Raw genomic sequence first — 20,328 nt, forward strand, 5'->3', positions numbered from 1 at the left:
AAACACAAATGACTATGCATGAATAACGTACAAGAAAATATATTCATATAATTATGAATAAGACTAACAGTAGCACTTACAATAAAACAAATTATTATATGCGCTCTCTGAGGAGGCCCTCTCTGCATGTCAGGCTGGAGAGAGCCTCACTCGAGAGTTCACCTCAAAGACAATAGGGAGGCCTCTTTCATCTTTTCAGCTCACTTTTATTCTCTCCATTTTTCCCAAGCGGTCACTCTCTGCAGTTCAGCCGGCCGTTGCCCTGACAACTCGGTCAGTCTCCTGGCAACGGACATCCTGCGTACATGCGTACAAAGGGGTCAGTGTGAAGAGGAGGGGATGGCATTAGGTTGTTTTTTTTGGGGGGGGGTGGCATTGGAGGGGTAGCATGTGTCATATTTTTGAACCATGAATGAAACATCAACTAATGATAGGATCTGTCTGTGGGGACAAATATAACGCATCAGTGAAATCTTAATTATTTAACTGGTCATAATTAACCATAATCATCATAATCATAATCATAAATAATTTGGCAAAGGAACATATTATATTCCCCCAAATCAGAAATTCACCCATATGTCTGTAGCTGAGTTCCATCCACCACTCCATGTTAATCAATTAGATCAATCAGAAGTTCATCTCCTATGCAGGAACTGTCTTATGTGGTGGTGAGCCAAACAATATCGCTCAGAAATGATGAATGTACTGGAAATACAGGCAGGCAGATCTACTGCATAATCATGAATGATGCTTCACATCCATGCACTTTTCATTACAAAGCGGTAGGACCTGTAATCAGTTTGCCACTTTGGTTCCTGGCCTTCCCAGACAGCTGGAGAAAGATGATGGAGAAGAGGGATAGTCAGAGAGAGAAAACCAGGACCTGCTTTGCAGGGCTGAACCAGACTGATATTAGAAACCTGAGCACTTGCCATCTGGGAGGCGCCTTTTACAGGAAATGGGCATGGAGCAGTGTCTGCTCCAGAGGGCTATATTGCATTAGGGCAAAGGGAAGGAGAGAGAGGGAGACAGAGAGAGGCAGAGGGAGAGGGAGTAAGGGTGGGTAAGATGATTCACAATAAGAATTTATTGATTTGATAATGCCATGAGGCTAATGCGCAGAAAATTCATTACCAGGACAACCGGGCGCAGGGTAGCTAGCTGGGGCGGCGGAGCGTTCTTCTGCACGGGCTGATCAAATTTGTGAAGCAAAGAAGGAGAGAACAATATGAGCCAGAGACTGTGTGCTGTATGGTACCTTTCAAAATATAACAGCGTGTCAATTTTCCTGTTCTCCTTGAGTGGTCCACCGATTTAGAAAGGTTATGCAGATTCGGTGCAGACAGAATGCTGGTATGGTAGAAATGGATAGTGCCAGCCTGCAGTGTAACCATCTTTATGACTTAGGGAGTGTCTTTGGTCTGGGATCACAGCATGGCTCAGCTATCGGTGACGGTAGATATGACAGTAGTCACGATAGAGCTGTGATACAGTATGACTACAAGAGTAATTTTTCAACCAAATTAATAATAGATTAGTGTATTTCTCAGCTTGGATAGTTGTGTTTCGAATCAGAGCGTTCACCCAACTGTAGCATACACTCCTCAGCTGCAGCAGTAGATACATGATAAAAAATAAGGTCCTTGTGCTGAGGGCTATCTGTTTCTTAACATCAAATGTTCGCAGCTGATTGGCCTGGTTTGTCTTTCTAGGCCCTGACCTCCACTGTTGCCTTTTGTTCTTGTTCTCTGTAAAAGACACAGCAGCACACAATGGAAAACAAGAGGTTTTACTGAGGGCTTCTGGGCAGCATCCTCTGGTGCTATGGCTGGTTCATTTCAGTATGCTTAACTTTACTATTCAATATAAATGCAGCCTTTTGCACTTCCTCATTCATTCTCTAAAGCTAAACCAGGTGCATGGAGCTGCAGGACTGCAGTGTCATGCACGATCACTTTGGTGCATATCTGATTCTGTATTCATCACTCTCCTCCAGCACTGTGAGTTCAGTGGGTTCACAGCTCGGTTCGGCGCCAAGCCGCACGACTGTCGGATTTCCGGAATGATAGATCATTTGTCCTGTCACAGACCTCACAGAATCTGACCGAGCCTTTCAAAATATCAGTACCAGATCCCATGGGTTGCAAAAACTAAATAGAAAAATTTTGCAGGCCACTATTATGCCTGAAAGAAATGTACAATACAGACAATTGATTTGATTTGCTTACCACTTAACTTTAGAGATTGCTGGGGAATGCTTCTTATTCCATAGGTATTCCTTCAAATGATACATTTTCCATAAATCACTTTATAAAAAGAATTCACCTATGTCCAAAAGTTTTTTAAATTAATGGCACCGAAAATATTATCAGCACAGATTAACTATTACTTGGAAGAAAGTTTGGGGTCAATAACCTAGTAAACAATCACTTAAGTAAACTAGTGTTATGCAGGGAAGAGCAATTTGGAACAGCAGCTGGCCAACTCACTCTCATCTGCTTGAGTTTCATCAAGGACAAAAGGGAGAGAGAAGAGGAAGGAAATGGAATAGAAACAGGGGGCAGAGGGTGAAAGAGGGAGAGGCAATCTCGGGGTTTGGTTCTGTGGACAGAGAGAGAGAGAGAGAGAGAGAGAGAGATCTTGGGCGACGATGCATTGATCTGGGAGGTGGCTTGGACTGTTTCCCAGAGCCGGGGAGCAGAGGGAGGGGGAGGGGTGTGGAGGTGGGTGGGGAAAGGCGGTGTGGTCTGGACTTTTGGCTGAACAGTGATTAATGGGGCAGGAGGCTGGGCATCTCTGGGTAGGCAGCAGGGGAGGAGATGGGACGTCCTGCCCCCGCATATAAAAGCGCAGTGCGACTCTGCCGGCCGTCCTGTTGCTTTATTTCCTGCACCCAGCTCCAAGACCCTTGTGAACCCCAGGAGGAGAGAGACCAAGAAAGAGAGCAGAAGGCATAAGACGAGCAGCCATGAGCCACTCCACAGTCCGCACCTCTACTTCTTACCGCCGCACCTTTGGGGGTGCCACCCCCATGACCTCCTTCTCCCCCATCTCATCCCGGCTGTCCCTTTCAGGGGGGCGCTACCTGAGCTCGGCATCCCCCGTGTCCGTGTCCCGCTCAGTGGGCTACCGGGTCCGCTCCAGCACGCCCGCCCCGCGCCTCTCCTACGACAAGGTGGACTTCTCCCTGGCTGAGGCCGTCAACCAAGAGTTCCTGACCACCCGGAGCAACGAGAAGGCGGAGCTGCAGGAGCTGAACGACCGCTTCGCCAACTTCATCGAGAAGGTGCGCTACCTGGAGCAGCAGAACGCCACGCTGCAGGCCGAGCTGGCCCGCTACAGGGGCCAGCAGCAGGAGCCCAGCCGGGCTGGCGAGCTCTTCCAGAAGGAGCTTCGCGAGCTGCGCAACCAGCTGGAGGTCCTGGGCAAGGAGAGGGACCAGTTCCAGGTGGAGAGGGACAACCTGGCCGAGGACCTCGCCCTCCTCAACCAGAGGTCAGTGCCAGGAGGGCGTGGTGCTTGGAGGGAGGGCTTGGAAGGGGGGGGGGGGGGGGGGGGGGGGGGTGGGGGGGTGGGGTGGGGACATGTGAGAGATCAGGAAGATATTTTTTCAGGAGGGTAGTGTACTGACACCCACAACGCAAATCTGCAAAGCAGCTGATTTTTGTTGGACCCTATTTGTTTGCTTGTGTATGTTTTTGACAAAGGTGCTAAAATGGTAGGTGGAAAGGGTATGTGTGCAGAGAGCTGTGTGGTTTTCCTCTGCTGTGTCAGGGCTGGCTTTCCCCAGAGTAGGGATGCAGAAGGCTATACACAGCTGCAAACACGTCTCACAATGGTGATGGCAGGGGCGGTGCCGGCAGACCTGCAGCATTCTCCCGATTACAGCTCTGTGAAGTACAGCATCTCATGTGGAAGGAAAGGGTCCCATTTAGAACAGGCAAAAACCACACACAAAGGGCATGCTTAATGTAATGATTCATGATTGATAACCACTCTAAAAACATAAAAATAGAATTTCTGTATGGAATATTTTCAATTAAATTTGAGTTAAATTGATTTGGAATCAGATATTGAAGATGGCATGTGTAGGGGAAACTATATTCATTCATGTGCAGGTAAAAACATTTTTTGTTGTTGACTGTTCCCGATTGCAGGCATCTGTTGTTCTTTCACGCATACCTTAGAAACCACGCTTCAGAAGTGACTGTCTGTGAGGCATACTATCCTCTGTGAGAATTTCACCGCACATTTACTGATAATAAGAGCATAAGTATAAATAAAAAAGTTCTTTATAAGTTATACATCAGTTTCATAACCACACAGAGTTCTGTGTAAGCGTATGCTCAAATGCTACGCCTAGGATTGTAACTGATTGAGATAGTAATAATCAATATAACACCATTAGCAGACAATTCTAAGGATGTAGCTTGATATTTGGGTTATTGTTGTGGGAAAAGGGGAGCCACCACCAGCAGAAAAAGAGGGGCGTCATTCCTGCACTCCTTTTTTGAAGCCTGGAAGCAGGGATGAATGGGGGAGGAGAGGGGTGGAGTCCGGTTGGGGTGGGGGGGGGGGGGGGTTGGGGTGCGTGCTGAAAATGAAATGATGGGAAAATCAATGCGGCAGCATCGGAGACTGTCACTGGGTCCAGTCGCCTGAACCAGAGTGCCAAGAATGCCATTAGGAGAGGGGCCCCCATGCCGAGGCATGAATTAAAGATGAGCACCCTCTGCCTCTGCCTGTCTGGCTATTGTGAGGGACTGCGTCCCAGGCAAGGCTGTGGTCACCCCCTTTCTGGCCCCCTGCACCCACGTTTCCACTGGCTCCACAGATAGTGAATGCACATCCAAGTCTCAGTCGTTAGCGTCGTAACAATTGAGGGACTGAAACTTGGAAATGCACATCTCCATCATCTAAACAAGGGAAGCCACCTCCTTGTGATGTCAAGTCAGAGAGTGATGACAGAATAAGGCTGTGGGTTATTGAATGTAGCTGATGAAATTAAAGCAGCCCATGATGAAGCTGACTTTAATGATGGGAGCTAGGATGGGACAAGCCTATTGAGTTACTGCAGAACTTCATCACACACATGATCCTTTAATTCCTGCCTTTCCTTATGCATGGACGGCCTTTCAGGATAGCTCTTGTATCCATTGTATTTGCATTTAATGATTTTCCAGCGCCAGTTTATCTATATGTTAAAAAACCTCCCCCAGCTTTTAGCTTTTACTCCCAAGGGAGTCAGGGGAGAATCCTTTAAGAACCTTAAATCAATAAGCAGATGACATTTAACAGATGATTTTTTTGTTGTTGTTCTTGAGAACATGACTATCCAACCCAGTGATGCTCAGCTCAGACTGACCATATTAGCAGTGTTTTCAAAAAATCCAAATTTTATGGAATTTGGGGTAAATGTGGCCATCCCCCAAAATGCTTTGGAGAGACGTCAGGGCAGCATTGTATTGAGTGTAGAGAAGAGCAGGGAGGGGGCAGGGAGTATTGTGACTGAAGACAATCAGCAACAGCACTGAACATGTGCAAGACTCACGTGCGGGGGGGGGGGGGGTCTGGGGGGGTTGGCAAGTTTTGTTCACATCTGGTGTGGAACAACAGAACTGCCTGTGACCCCTGTTGACCTCTGCTCCTGAGTCTGTTAAAAGCTAGAAGACAGACTGGTCTGTTGGGTTTTCACCAGCTGCTGTTCCAAAGGGTTTGCTACCTAATGAATGTAGAAGCATTTATACAGAATAAAACAAAATCAGACCTCAGGTGCACTTATTTCTATGCAAAAAATCCACAGCAACTGAAGTTTACACCAGCTTTGGATCAATGCATCATCCAGGTGTGTCAGTGTTCGAGCAATTACATTACATACTGTTTAAAGTGAGTTGTAAGACAATTTTTGTGTTGTTGCTACCTAAAACAAATGTGAATGTACTATCTGAGTGTCAAACTTCTTACATGTTCATCTCCTTCTGCAGGCTGGAGGATGAGGCTCAGAAAAGAGCAGATGCTGAAAATAACCTTGTTCTCTTCCGCAAGGTAAACACCGTCATCATGACAGAGCCTTCTGTAAAAGCCACAGAAAGGCCAGGAGAGAGCATTGGGCCTGAATTACTGTACTTAAGTTTCAAAATATGAAAAAAGACACTTTTCTTTAAAAGCCTTTTACCTGTGAGGTGGGTCTATGATGACAAAGTTCAGGGAAAGTGTTTGATTGGATTTACAAAGTGTTTGCAAGTCACATAAGGGCCAATGACATGTCATGTTCTTGTTAGGTTCAGCTAAACATACGGTAGGCCACTGTCCTCGAGTGAACAAGATGTGTCTGGTTTTTGCCCCATCTGAGCTCTTAACTACATGATTACATGGGCTAAAGTAAGGCAGGATGCCACAAGGTGTTCAGCTTTTCTCAGAATGCACAAAGTCACCTGCATTAACTTAGCATAATGATTGATTAAATTATGCAATTAAGAGCTTGGATGGAACATTACATCATCATTTAGCAGACATTTTTATCCAGAGCAACTTACATAGGTTACAGCTTTTACATGACATCCATTTATACAACTGGGTATTTACTTAGGCAATTGTGGATGAAGTACCTTGTTCAATGCTGCAGCAGCAGCACCTTAGCAGAGAATTGGACCAGCAACCTTTCACTTACAAGCCCTGCTCCTTGCAACAATGCTACACTACCACCCCTGAAGCTTAACCCTGAACTTAACCCTGAAACACCTCCAGCACTCCAGGAATAAAGCTGACTACCCCTGAGCTAAATACTTTTATTGATGCCTTTTCCAGTTCTGATTGGCATTTTCCAGAAAACACCAAATTCATTTCAAGCTCCATAATATCACATGTTCACTGATAACTATGAGGTACATGATCATTTTTTTCAGGGAACAACTAAAGGTTCCCTTTAAATAGTCATTTCTTTCATTTCTGTCCCATTCCCCCAACATTGGGGTGGCGGCCTCGGTTATGAGAGCACAAATATGCTGTATCCTCCAGGATGTGGATGATGCCACCCTGTCCCGCCTGGAGCTGGAGCGCAAGATCGAGTCTTTGATGGACGAGATTGAGTTCCTGAAAAAGGTGCACGATGAGGTGAGCGCTGCTGGCCTGCCCATGGTGTCTGCATCATCTACAGCTCCAAAACCTTCCAATCGGAACCCAGGACAGCATGCCTACTGCAGAATTTATCCAATCAGCTAATCAAAAGCATGTCCCTCACCAATGAACATTCTCTGCCCTCTGCCACACCCTGCTTCAGGAAATTCAAGAGGTCCAGGTGAGCGTGCAGACCCAGCAGCTGCAGGTGGAGATGGAGAGCCCTAAGCCTGACCTGACCGCTGCCCTGCGGGACATCCGTGCCCAGTACGAGACCATCGCCTCCAAGAACATGCAGGAGGCCGAGGAGTGGTACAAGGCCAAGGTGAGGAGTACGTCAGAATGTATGCAATCACACCTACACATCCATGCACGCATACATGTGCACACAAAGAGATACACACACAAACAGGCAGTAACAGCCTCCGTGAAAGTAAGCTATGAAGTCAATAAATTCATAGTTGGACTACGCCAAATAAGTGTGCTATGTTTGCCTCATATTAAAGGTGATGTTTGGCATACTTGGTATAATGCAATGTGGTATTTAGGTAGCTTTCCATTTAAGTCAACTTTGAGATGGAATGATTGTTCAGTGGGACAGGCACACAAATATGTGTGTGATGTGGAAGTGTGATGAGAAAGACAAAACATTTTTGTAATATTCAATATCATGATGACCTACATGTGTGATTGTCCAATTTCTGATGCATGTCTCTGTGTGTGCGTGTGTGTGCATGTGTGTGTGTGTGTGTGTGGGTGTGTGTGGGTGCGTGTTTGTGTATCTACTCTTCTGCAGTTTACCGACCTGACAGACTCCGCCAATCGCAACACGGAGGCGCTGCGACAGGCCAAACAGGACGCCAACGAGTCCAGGAGGCAAATCCAATCCCTCACCTGTGAGATCGAAGCTCTGAAGAGTACGGTAGGTTCCCATCACAGGAGGCAGGGGCATCAATACGGAGAGAGGGTCATATACAACTGCACTCCTTTTCATAACATATATACATGCATATTTTAAATATACTGCATAAATATTGACAGAATAAATATGAATTTATTTTTTTCTCCACCTGTCAGTACTATCAAACAGAGATTTTTGCATTTCCTTTCCCTCTCTTGGCACAACACCAAACTCCTCTCCCTGATAATGGACGCTGCCCTCTTGTGGTTGGCAGAATGAAGCCTTGCTCAGGCAGATGAGGGACATGGAGGACCAGTTTGCAGCCGAGGCGGCTGGATACCAGGACACGGTGGCCAGCCTGGAGCAGGAGATCCGCCACCTGAAGGAGGAGATGTCCCGCCACCTGCGTGAGTACCAGGACCTGCTCAATGTCAAGATGGCCCTGGACATTGAGATCGCCACCTACAGGAAACTGCTGGAGGGCGAGGAGAGCAGGTGAGCAAGGGGCTGGAGGAGACATGATTGATTATCCTTCATCCTCATCTTTACAATGATGCTGCCACAGACCTTCCCTGTATGTCCTGGGGATGAGGAATAAGAAGAGTAGCACTCCCTTACCTCCCTGTTAGTTACTGTCATGTGGTCATAGATGCTCCTGTCTCACATAAACGATTAATACACACACATAAAATACATTGCAGCTTGTTTTGACAGGAATAGACACACACTGATATGCACAGCTCTGATCTGTGTCCTGCCATTAACTGCATGCTAGGGCAGGGGTCGACAGTTCAGGTCTCAAAGAAGTTTTTTTTTAATTTCATCTCAGCTCTTTATCACTTAAATGGATCAATTTTTACACTACACTAACATAGCTGACAGTTGCTACAATTGCTACAGTTGCCAGCATTCATTTAGTGTACAAATTGATCCAATAATGAGATTAAAAGTCTGGATGGGACAAAAGCCAGAAGCCCTCCAGGACCAGGGATGCCCACCCCTGTGCTACAGTATGTGCTTCATGTGTTCAGATGTTCATGCATCTCATGCTGGTTTAAAACCATTTCAGTAGCCACATGCAAGCATGCTCTGGGGGCCTAGTAGCATGTTCTGACCTGGATCTTCTCTCTTTATCTGTCTGCCTCTCTCTGTCTCAGGATCGCTGTACCCATTCACAACTTTTCTTCAATGAGTATCCGAACTGCTGCCGGTGAGTCCAAGAATGCCGCAAACTCGATTTTGCTTACATACCCTCTGAGACATCAAATAGTCTCGGCAACTACACATTTGCAGACACTTGGGTCATCCCTATAATCACTAGCAGCATGTTAATACAGCATAATTTCCATCCCATTGCTTACTGAGGTCTCTGTCTCTTTAACATGGTTACCATCTCCCTCTCCTCTCCCAGACGTGGACCATACCCCTGATACACACAGTAAAAGGACGGTACTGATAAAGACTATAGAGACTCGTGATGGGGAGGTGAGTCACTTAAAAGACACCACAGGTAACAACCATAGAGGTCATTGTCATGGAGAGGTGTGTGATTTAAAGGAGGGGACCACAGATATTCAATGATGAACATACATTCAAATCATGCACTCTTTCTGTCCTATGTATAAGAGGTTCCCCTTGGCAACAGGAGATTCCTGTGCTTTTGCCATTTTTAAGATGTAGATATTCTGTTTTAGACCTCATCCTTTTCCAGAGTGCACATCATGAGCTAATTAGATTTATTTAGTTCTATCTAGGCTTCAATTGCAGAGGATCTGGTCAGTATATGGAAAATTTGTCATGGTACTGATAAAAACCACAGACACTGAACCATACACATTAAGAAGTGAAAGAATTAATGAATGGTACAGATAAAAACCACAGAGGAAAAAAACAGACCCATGACTGCTCTGTAACAAAGAAATTTATGTGTATGATACATGAGGATCTCTCAACAAGCAAATGTTGTAATTCATGCCATGGATTATTAAGGTTTCACGTCTGTCCGCTCTAATTACCATTGCTATACAGGTTCAGATATTTGAGATATTTGACTCATAGGAAGCAGCATTTTATGTCATCGCCTGATTAACACTAGCTCTCGCTGTTCCAAACCAGGTGGTGAAGGAGTCCAGGAAGGACAAAGAATTTGACAGAGACATTTAGAGGTGCAGCCTGATGCTTGTTCCAGTCCCAAGGGGGAAGAGCACGAAAGGGGAAAACAGAGAAAAGGAGAATCCCTGAGCCATAAACCGCACCCTCCATATCTGCCCCCACCTTGCCACTACATAGCCACTGTTCATCCTAGAACCGAATCCATAACAGGGACAGAGCTTCAGTATGATAAACCAAGGTAAACACTCCCTCATGTCAAGGCATACAGTGTGTCTGCTCACCGTGTGTCAGTCTGGGCTATGCATAAGCCCCCCAAGACCGACAGGCTGGGAGACAGATGCCCTTTTAATAATGGCACATGTAAGGTTCCTGGATCAGCTCTGCTCTGAGCTCAGAGGCTGTTGTCCCTTTATGCATTTCTGGTTCAGCGCTTCATACACAGTAACTGCAAGCCTCAGACCTCCAGCAGTCCACTTGTATTCACTTTAGTAGCTAATGCAAGCATTTATTCTTCATTCACATCTTCACAGCTTTCCGCAGCCCTGTCTCAGTTCTCATGTTGACATTGTGGAGAAGAGGAGAAGGGATGGCAATATGTTGCCCCTTTGCCCTGGTGCCTCCAGTCTTACACATTAGCTCAGCTCCTGCAGCAAAGAGGTCTGCACTCCTTCATTGTGCATTGGGGAAACCATGCCCATTCCAGCAATGTTGTAATGTGAGTGAAAAAAGCCTGCCAATACCACTGCGCACCCCATTGTCCTTGCAAAGCACTGAAATGTTTACAGGATAATATGTTGTTTCTTTGAAGCTGGAAGTAATAATAAAGCTAACTGGAACACAGCCTGGTAGTATGTCGTGGCTCATTCCTCAATGAGTGTCTTTGGGATGCAGTGCCCTCTGGTGGAAAAAAGGGTCCTCCATGGTTTTAAATTGGAAACATTAGCTATATTGTTCACGTAAATGATTGTTTTTCAGGAGCCTTGACTGGTCAATATTGCTTAGAGAAATGCAGACATGCAGTTATGTCATGGCTATCTGAGACCATTCATATTTTGTATTCGATCATAACTTGGAGATAGCTTTATGTCCATGTGTAGTTTAATCATGTAATTTTTTCGAATAGGATTTAAAAAGAAGTCAATATTAAATTGCAGGACGTTATCTTTGGTTTTGATACTTTGAATCTTGTGCCTCTGGTTTTTAAGATAACCATCACTGTGGTATATGCATCACATAATTGTTGTATGGTGAATATGTTTACTTATGTTTTTTTGACCTCTGTGAACACAGTCCTGTTCAAGGGTTGTAGTGGTGCATGCGCATTGATCTTTAATGAGAGATTTGGCCCAGTAAAGTGAATGCCAGGAAGGCTACCATTGCATCCGCCCCGTTAATATACAATAATTACTAAATTCTAAATTCTTTTTCTTTATGTGATCAGTCACCCTGTTAAAATCACCTCGTTAGGGTTCTGGTTTTACTGAAGACTGCTTTCCTGAAAACTCAGTTGTAAAGCACGTCATTGGGAGCTGGATTTTTTCCCACAGACACAATGTTATGAGTGAGTTATATTCCTGAAAATCAGCTAAAAATTAAAATTGAAAAGGCTAGATAAATATGAGGAAAAAATATTTAAAAGAAACTAGTAATACATAAATATTTGAATATTTAAATATAGTTACACAGGGCGTACAGTACAAATAGTCATTATTGTAGCATACACTGCGTAACAGTTTAGCGCTGACGACGTAAAGATCCGCAAGTGGGACCAGCACACACTCAAGGAACAGTAAATAAATACAGTGCTCTCAGTCAAAACAAACTACAATGAGACAGCACAACAAACTTAAAGAGAAGAATGCGCTGGCTTTCTGACTTATTTAACTTCATCAGGACTTTGTTTACTTCTCAGCCCCCCTCTCTCGTTGTAAATGTGGATTTTGCGTGAAATAATAGAGCCATTTTTGACAAATTTTGGAAACGTGGATCATTGTGAAACAAGGACTGTGTGTGACAAAATGCTGTACTTTAACAAGGTGCCCATTCCCTTTACTACCACTAGGGAATTCAATGAGCTGCATCCGAATACTCAGTATGCACTAACGTCGGTTGAGAACGTACTACCCGACTGTTACTGTAGTACGTTCTATGGGTATGCGAGCAAGTAGTAAGGACACAATTCGGACCAGTGACGTGTGGTGAGGTCAATGGCTGGGGAGGCCCTGGATAGTATCAGAGCCAGATTTATATGAACCCGATAGAGGTAGCTTAAATTCACCATTCAATTGGCAGATTGCACAATGAATGGTTAGGCAACCGTATGTTTCATATAAGTGGTCTTCAAAACGATTCTTTTTAGTGATTCGGTTCCTTTCGTTCAGTTCAATAAAATGATTTGAATCTTTGACTCACTGATTCCATCATTTCCATATCCGGGCGGCCTACACGAATCTGTAAATAGTTTTATTGTATTTTAAAAATTACTCTACATTGTTCCAAACATCATGTCCATTATTAGCCTGCTCTGGCAAAATAGCACGTGTGCAACCAAATGTCAATAAAATTAATCATAATTAAATCGTAGTAGCTATTCATTACTTGAAACTGCACCATGCTATTCAAACAATCATGCAGCCACAAAGTATTCTTCGTCTTTAGGAAGGTAATAGAAACCAACATTTTAACACGTATAATAGCCTAAGTGCATGTCATTTGCTAAAACTAAAAAAAAAGCACTGAGGAAAAAAGAGCCACGCTTATACCCGAAGCGAAATACTTTTACAAGTTTTAAACTAACCAAGCCCAAACATTTTAATATACTTGTAGGCCTAGTCAGTGATGTCGTATTTTTATTTGTTGTTAATGTAGACATAGTATGCTACAAATGTGATGCATAGGCTTTCTGTTTTGTTTTGTAGCCTACTATGTTGATTTGTCAGTATTTATTAATGAGGACTTTATACATATTAAAAGTAAATGTGATGTCAACATTAAATAAATCGTAGCCTACATAAAATTGCAGTTGTGATAAACGAGAACTGCGATACATAGTGCTCACCTAAAATATGCTACTGCTAAAAATGCAAATATAAAATAATATTCCAGGTAGATGAGCAAAATAATATTTAATAATATTTTTAATTCGTATAAAAATGTCACAAAAGCGCTCTGATTCCTTTTGCATTGTCACAGTCAATGGCGGATGTAGCCCAAGCCTGAGAACTAGCAATTCTGGCAACACGTAGTCACCAGGTCTTCATAGTCAGTGACTCTTTTGAGGGGAACGGAACCGGTGTACTGGGAACTTGTCAGCATAGTCAGTGAATCTTTGGAGTCCGAAGGAACTGTTGTACTGAGAACATGTCAACAGTTCATCAGGTCAGTAGGGGGAGTTTAGAGTCTTCGTGGTTACTGGATCCTTTGAGTCCGAAGGAACTGTTGTACTGAGGAACTTGTCAGGTCGCCCAGATGGCAAACAAATATCTTTCCATCCAGAACCGTCACATGGGCTGTGCGAAGTATGCGACCGCATAGGGCCTCATGCCTCTATGGGCCTCGCACCTGGCCTGCAATCCTGCAGTTTTTTTTAAATATATAATTTTATGATTATGATTGTTCTTGACCCAACATGCTTCTAAAATGAAATTCCTGTGTGTCAACTGCTACACTTCAAACACTTTGTTTCCTCAAAAAGATTGAAGGAACCTTCCCCAACTGTGAGGTTGCTCTCAGGATCCTGTTGACTATCCAAGTAACAGTGGCATTGGGCGAGCGAAGCTTTTCAAAGTTGAAATTAATTAAAAACTATTTGCACACCTCCATGTCACATCCATACAATGCCACGTTACTCAAGAACCGAGGAACACCTAACCACTTTCTAATATATGCACTAGCCATGAGGATTCCCCCCCCTGCTGTATGCCAAGCCATTGGTATTATCTGCTTCTCCAACACTATCCTAAAGAGTCTCTCTACTGTTCTTTCTACATGTTTAACTGTCTCTAGTGTTGAACACAGATAAACTCTATTGACAACTCAGGAAGTGAGCCTCCTTGCTCCTTCAATGAGGTTTCCAAAACACATTGGAAGCAGATGAACATGCATAAGAGAACTGTATAAGAAAAAAGAAATGACTACAATTAGACTTAAAACTAATCTAATCAGGTAAGTATGAATGAACTTTAAATTTTGTTCCTTCTCTTAACATCAATATGCTAAGTAAATAGCCTACTGATAGCAAATCACACAGTAGCTAGCATATTCCTCGTAGAAAACAATACGAATCAGCAACATCCTAACGATAATAATAACGATAATCCTAACAGTAAAAAACACCACTCTAGTAACAATCAATTACATCAAAATAGAATGTTAAACATACGAACAAAAATTAACTGGCAACCATTGCTTTCTGAGGGCTACAGCAGGAGAATTAATTGCGATGAAAGAGTGGCAATTCACTACCAATTCACTACCATTTCACCTTCGTTTGCCACTTAAAAAAAAGAGATAATTCTAGTGCACACGTTTCTATATGTTATCACCTAGCGGTCGGCTGTGGTATTACATTTTCTACATACGATTAAACAACAAATGCAACATGCAAGGCAGAACAGCCTCCACAAAAATCTAAGGTGCACTTTTACATACCTGGTAGGGGACATTGTTCGGTTCTGGGGCTGAAGAAGCCTTTGCACACTTTACTAATGCTTCCACTTCCCTCCACTTTGGTGGCCTACTGTCTGTCTTGTGCTCTAGCTCTCCTAGAGTTGGTATATCTTTCCTGTATCTGAGTATGTGTTTCTCAGATTTTCCTCCAACTCTTCCTTTGATGCTTTAAGCTGTCCACTCCTTTCCTGGCTAAACATTCTTTTAACAAATCTAAACGGGTCTCTATAAAATGTTACCCTAGGTCACTCCTTCCTCTTTCTCTTCCTCCCAAGGTGTTCTGACCTCCTTAATATTACTAATGCACTTCCAAGCTCTTCCTGCAACATACTAATTCTTCCTCCACTGCTTTCTCAACTGTCTTCTCTCCTTCACTAATTTTATTTATTTCATTTAGATTTCATTGGCTGTTGAACCTGCACCTTCTTTCTCTCCATAACACCAAATCTGTCTGCACCATATTGATAAATGATATCATCCGTCTTCTCTAACTTGGTCTCCACTGTCCCTTTCAACCTCTCTAACACCCCACATCTATATGGGCGGGGCTAATTGCCCAAACTAGATCATGAGATCATGAGAACAAGCACACTATCAGTATCACCAACGGTTGAACAAAACAGTCCTACTCAGAGACGTTTGGTGACATTGAAAAGTTATTTTCAATACAGTATGGGACAAGCAGCAAAAGGTATTTGTCTTAGCATGATACAGATCCCTCACACAAAGCAGCTGTTCGGGCTCTTTGTTATACGTCAACGTTGCCGGGAGCTGTGGCCACTGTAGCTGCTGCCGCTTCATCCATCCAAGACCGCGTGTGCAATCATATCATAGAGTCTGCATTTATATCGGACCATGACCTGTCTTTCAGGATAGCGCCAGCGCTAGCTGACCTGTGCAAAACATCACAGGACAGAACTGCACTCTCCAAACTGTGTCAAATACACAGGCCAGCTACCTATCCACTCACGACATTACTTGTCACATTAGGCCATGTTTAGCGCACAAGTGGTAAAAACAGATGCTTTCACAAAACGTCGATGAGTCCACAAACCCCAACATGGGGTTTGTGGACATATTTTCGACATATTCTTCCGATTCTATTATGATGACTTGGACAAAGTTGTAACACAGCATCTTGCTACTTGACCAACTTTTACTGAAGTTGCACTTTTCATTTTTAATAGCATTTAAGGAAAAGGGAAGCATTTTTAATAAGAGCACAGTAATACAAAATTGTATAAATGTATTTATTTATTTATTTTACAATTTTGAATTAAAGCTGTTGTGGTAACGCTAAATGTACGTGCGTCTCATTTTGCTCCCACCCCCCCACCCCCCCCCCAAAAAAAACATTTCAGGCATTTTTAGAAAAAATTGTTTGCTTTAAGCCCTGTTATAAGCAACAGGCCGTAGTTATGTACACATGTAAGGCACATCTGTGTCTCCCTGAGAGACAGTAACTTGAATAAAGCCACACTCCAGTGATGCCTGATCTGTACTGACATCGGAAATGACATTGGACTGTCATGACACATAGAGGTTGTACACATATAAATATGGTACAGAATAAGAGATTGTAATGCTGTGTAATAGAGTAACTAACTGGAATTGATTGACTAGATATAAAGGTATTGCAAACAGCATAATGTTTTCGCATGGAAACTAAAGTTACTGACAAATGTTATACATGAAGTCTTGCTTTTTTAAGATTTTTTTGTTTTTAACCCATTTTCCTTATGTTAAGCTCATATGCTGGTATATTTAATGCTCCAGGCCTACTGATATGATATGTTTCTTTCTTCATTTTACTTTGTATTATTTTTACTTTGTATTAGCCTACCTCCATAATAAAGTGCAGATCCCTGCAAACAGTTACTCCTTAAAGGTGACTAATCAATTTTCACCACATTACTTTCTCTCTGAATAACACTGTCTTACCTGTGAAGAGTTAAGCAATGCTGACCAGCAGCCACGCCACAGTATATTTGACATGAACCATTTTCTCTGTTTCTCTTCTTTAATCTGGGCCTGGGTTTCTCTGCACAGTGTCTCACAATGTGTGACTGAGGTTTAATTCAGCAGTGACACTAAGGTGTCTCTGTGTTTATCATATATGTTTCTCATTTATGAAGTCAATTTTCCTTTTCCTGCATCAGTCTGAAGTCCGGAACTGTGAAGGGTGGTTTAGTGGTATGGAGCACAAATAAATAATTCAGTGTAGACAAATAGCATGCATGTTCTATATCTTATGCTTTAGTTGAATAATGTGGTGACTGAATAGATTGATGCTCTTTTATATGTTTACTGTGTGACAGTGTCTAATGATACAAACATATTTTCCCCTAATGATCAGGAGGGAAGTAGCCAAACATTTCTAATTGAAATAAATGTAATGAATATGACCAAGAACTAGTACAAAATGCTATGACATGAACAGTACCAATTCAGAGTGAGATACATTAAATATATGTGGCGGGGGTCACGTTCACTTTAAATCTCCGGTAGTCTCACGGTGGTCATGTGACATGACGCGACACCGGTAGTTCGCAGCACACGGCTCTCTTTTGTTTTAAATTTCATTCAGGCGGTAAACGCCGAATGAATAGCATCTGCACAAGTTCGCTGTGCTGGCGGTGAGAAAAACGGATAACTGAGACCGGGTTGTGGGCCCGTTGAGTTTTAAGACCTAGCGATTTGAAATTTCACTTGAGGAAACTTGGAGCGGAGGACATCACTTTAGAGCAACGTTTGTTTGAAACTGAAGTTTACAGAGGTTACCAACGATTCCCGTGTGCCTGCCTGATCAGGAAACGAAGGCAAACTACAAACATTAAGAATGTTTATGTAGCCACTGTTTTCCCTATCATTATTTTGTAGTCAGTGCTCAACTTAGGAGGCTACACAGGCCTACTACTAACTTTTACTGTGCCTGCTAGCTGGGCCTGTAGCCTCAAGGAAATCTCATTGTGAAACCACCTCCAATCTTTCATTTTGTTGGTTTTGTTTTCTTATTTTCTTTTCTTTTCTTTGGTTGTAGCTGTGGCTGGGAACTTTTCCATGGGGAAGTAGATTGGGTTTCTGTACCTTCTTGGTGTGCGGTGCTGTGTAAAGCCTAGATTAATTAAGTAGCCTATGGCTCCTGCTTGGTGTGTAGCGAACCAGCCTTCATGATTAGGCTCCTGTTTGGTGTGTAGTGAACAGCCTTGGGCTTTGGCTCCTTCTTGGTGTGTAGTGAACAGCCTTTGTGATTTGGCTCCTACTTAGTGTGTAGTGAATTCCCATCAAGGTTGCCTTATTGTAGGGTGTACTTCTGGTGCAGCCCTTAGTCTCTCCACCGGGTTAGTATAGCCACAGCTGACCTGTTTATGACTTTTATTTACGTTTATTATTTTTTTTTGTATACTTCATTACAGTTTTGATTCATAAGCTCTGCATTTTTTAATGATAAAAATAAATAAATATTACATGAATGTACACCCCTTAACCTGAAATATCAGACATTAAAGTGATTTATTTTTTTTATACACAAGCCTCCTCCCTTTCTTTATTCAATTAAATTGAATGTTTACACCTGCTATACTCTTAGTGACCTTGTGGGGGTTACATATACAATATTTAAATGAATTTAAAGACAAGGCAGTATTTGTATGGGTTTCAAAGGAACTTGTTTGAATGTGTGACAAAGAAGAGTCTGGTTTTACATGGGGTGCCAGAGAAATGCATTAGCATATACATACTGAATATTGAAGCTGTTCTGATTAAACCACAGAATCTCCTCTCAGAGAACACATCAGATGATCCCAAAATGGAAGGACACAGTAGACGAATCTGCATTGAAACAGATCAATCAGAAGCACAGGCCAGAACACCATGAAATGCTGCACCATCACACCATTTATCACTACATATAAAGCAATATCTGCTACATATACTAAATCTGATTGGTCAATACCACCTGTATTGTGTATGCACAGGCTTTAAAAGGACAACTGCTGAAAAGCTTGACCAAGGGCAATTTTTGAATGTACAAAATGTTGTACTGAATCAGGCTGACAGCTGATCCAAAGGAGCCACTCAAATACTTCATGCAAGTATAAAAAGCATGCTGCTTTTGTCATAGAAACCTAATGCAGTGCAGGAAGAGGATTGTGGTTGCCATATTTGGCACTGATTAAGCCTGCAGATTAAGGTGAGAACTTATGTACTTGACCAATGTCCATGTTAAGACATCTGACTCTGTATTCCTCACTTCTCTACCCTAGACCTATTCCCTCCTTCTACCCTTTTCTGCCCACCCCTCCATATTTCTCATAGTGACTAACAAGATGTTAGCCACAGAAGCTACCTAGCTCAACAGGTTACTTTTCATCTCTCACACAATGCTCCCTGTAATAGCATATTGCTGGCTTTGATGGGGATTATTGCATATGAATTCAATTCAGCACCAGCTTTGAAAACATTGATTTACTTGTCTGTTTCGGGAATAATCATGATCATCACAACGAACAAATAAGACTGCATCTGAATGCATATCTAAATACTAGCCTGAGACAAAAGAATGCATTTGCTCATCCTGTGAGTTTAGAGTCCAGATCTACTCATATGTGACCACAGGACAGCATTCAGGTTGAAGTGAAATGGTGTCGATTTGATATTAAAAAGAGCAAGGTGAGAAGCCTGCAGAGATAGCTGGGAGGAGGGGATGGTCAGGGTGGAGACATATGAACACTGTGTGAAAACTCAGATACACAGTGTCACAGTGAGTCTCACCCCCAATAGGCAGTTCACACCCACAGGCTTCCTCATTCCCACACAAGCACAGACATTTCTATATCATTTTGCTGATAATGTTTTATCAGACTCCAACATGCGTGGTCCTGGAATACATATTCAGATAAAACAGTTTGAAGTTGGTGAGTGAGACAGGCTCAGGCGTCTGACTGTGACACTTCAGAGGACAGACAACCACAGGATGTGGAGAAAAAGAATCTGACTGAGAAGGGGGACGTGAAGCCTTCTCATGGCTAAGCCACCATATTATCTAGTAGGAACATCTCTTTCTCTCCTCCAAAAAAGATTCCTGGAAAGATACAAGTTATATGAGCACACATGTCCATGTTTCAGTGTTTCAGTTACATGTTTCTGAACTGCAGCTGTGGTGAGTTGTAATGTTTTGACATTGAATATCTTACCCACAGACCATTCATTAATTTTAAATTAATCCAACTAAGACTAAAGGAGTGCTGAATATATTGGACAGCATGTCAAGAAACAATTCACATAACCCGTTTCGAGTTTGTTGAGTCTTGCCTTACAGCTAATCAGAAATGAAATGTAATATAATTCAGGTTTCAGTTTATTGCTTGCACCTCTCTTAGTAGGCTGCTGCCTGAAGTGGTCTTGTGGTTCCAATGTTGTTGGTTGTGTTCCTCTAAGAAGCAGTGGTCATAGCTAGCCTGACATTTCAAACTCTCCACTGGGTTGTCGAAGTGATGAACAAAACAAAGAACAGCCATTTAGTGGTT

At 42.9% G+C, this 20,328-nt stretch overlaps 1 protein-coding gene across 1 annotated transcript; it reads left to right on the top strand.

The window, feature by feature from the left end:
• The first annotated feature begins 2,756 nt into the window (after window positions 1-2,756).
• LOC118780618 (peripherin-like) lies at window positions 2,757-10,264 on the top strand. Its single transcript, XM_036533220.1, has 9 exons — window positions 2,757-3,498; window positions 5,988-6,048; window positions 7,021-7,116; window positions 7,283-7,444; window positions 7,916-8,041; window positions 8,295-8,515; window positions 9,178-9,230; window positions 9,432-9,505; window positions 10,136-10,264. The coding sequence occupies exons 1-9, from the start codon at window positions 2,972-2,974 to the stop codon at window positions 10,181-10,183; spliced, it is 1,368 nt and encodes a 455-aa protein (XP_036389113.1). The 5' UTR covers window positions 2,757-2,971; the 3' UTR covers window positions 10,184-10,264.
• The last annotated feature ends 10,064 nt before the right edge of the window (window positions 10,265-20,328 follow it).

The sequence above is a fragment of the Megalops cyprinoides genome, chromosome 7 (assembly GCF_013368585.1).
Source record: "Megalops cyprinoides isolate fMegCyp1 chromosome 7, fMegCyp1.pri, whole genome shotgun sequence".
Classification (NCBI taxonomy): domain Eukaryota; kingdom Metazoa; phylum Chordata; class Actinopteri; order Elopiformes; family Megalopidae; genus Megalops; species Megalops cyprinoides.

Coding starts and splice junctions, on each gene's coding strand:
- LOC118780618 (XM_036533220.1), top strand. CDS start 2,972: ATGAGCCACTCCACAGTCCGCACCTCTACTTCTTACCGCCGCACCTTT. Junction 6,049..7,020: donor ACCTTGTTCTCTTCCGCAAG/GTAAACACCGTC, acceptor TGTATCCTCCAG/GATGTGGATGATGCCACCCT. Junction 8,042..8,294: donor TCGAAGCTCTGAAGAGTACG/GTAGGTTCCCAT, acceptor TGTGGTTGGCAG/AATGAAGCCTTGCTCAGGCA.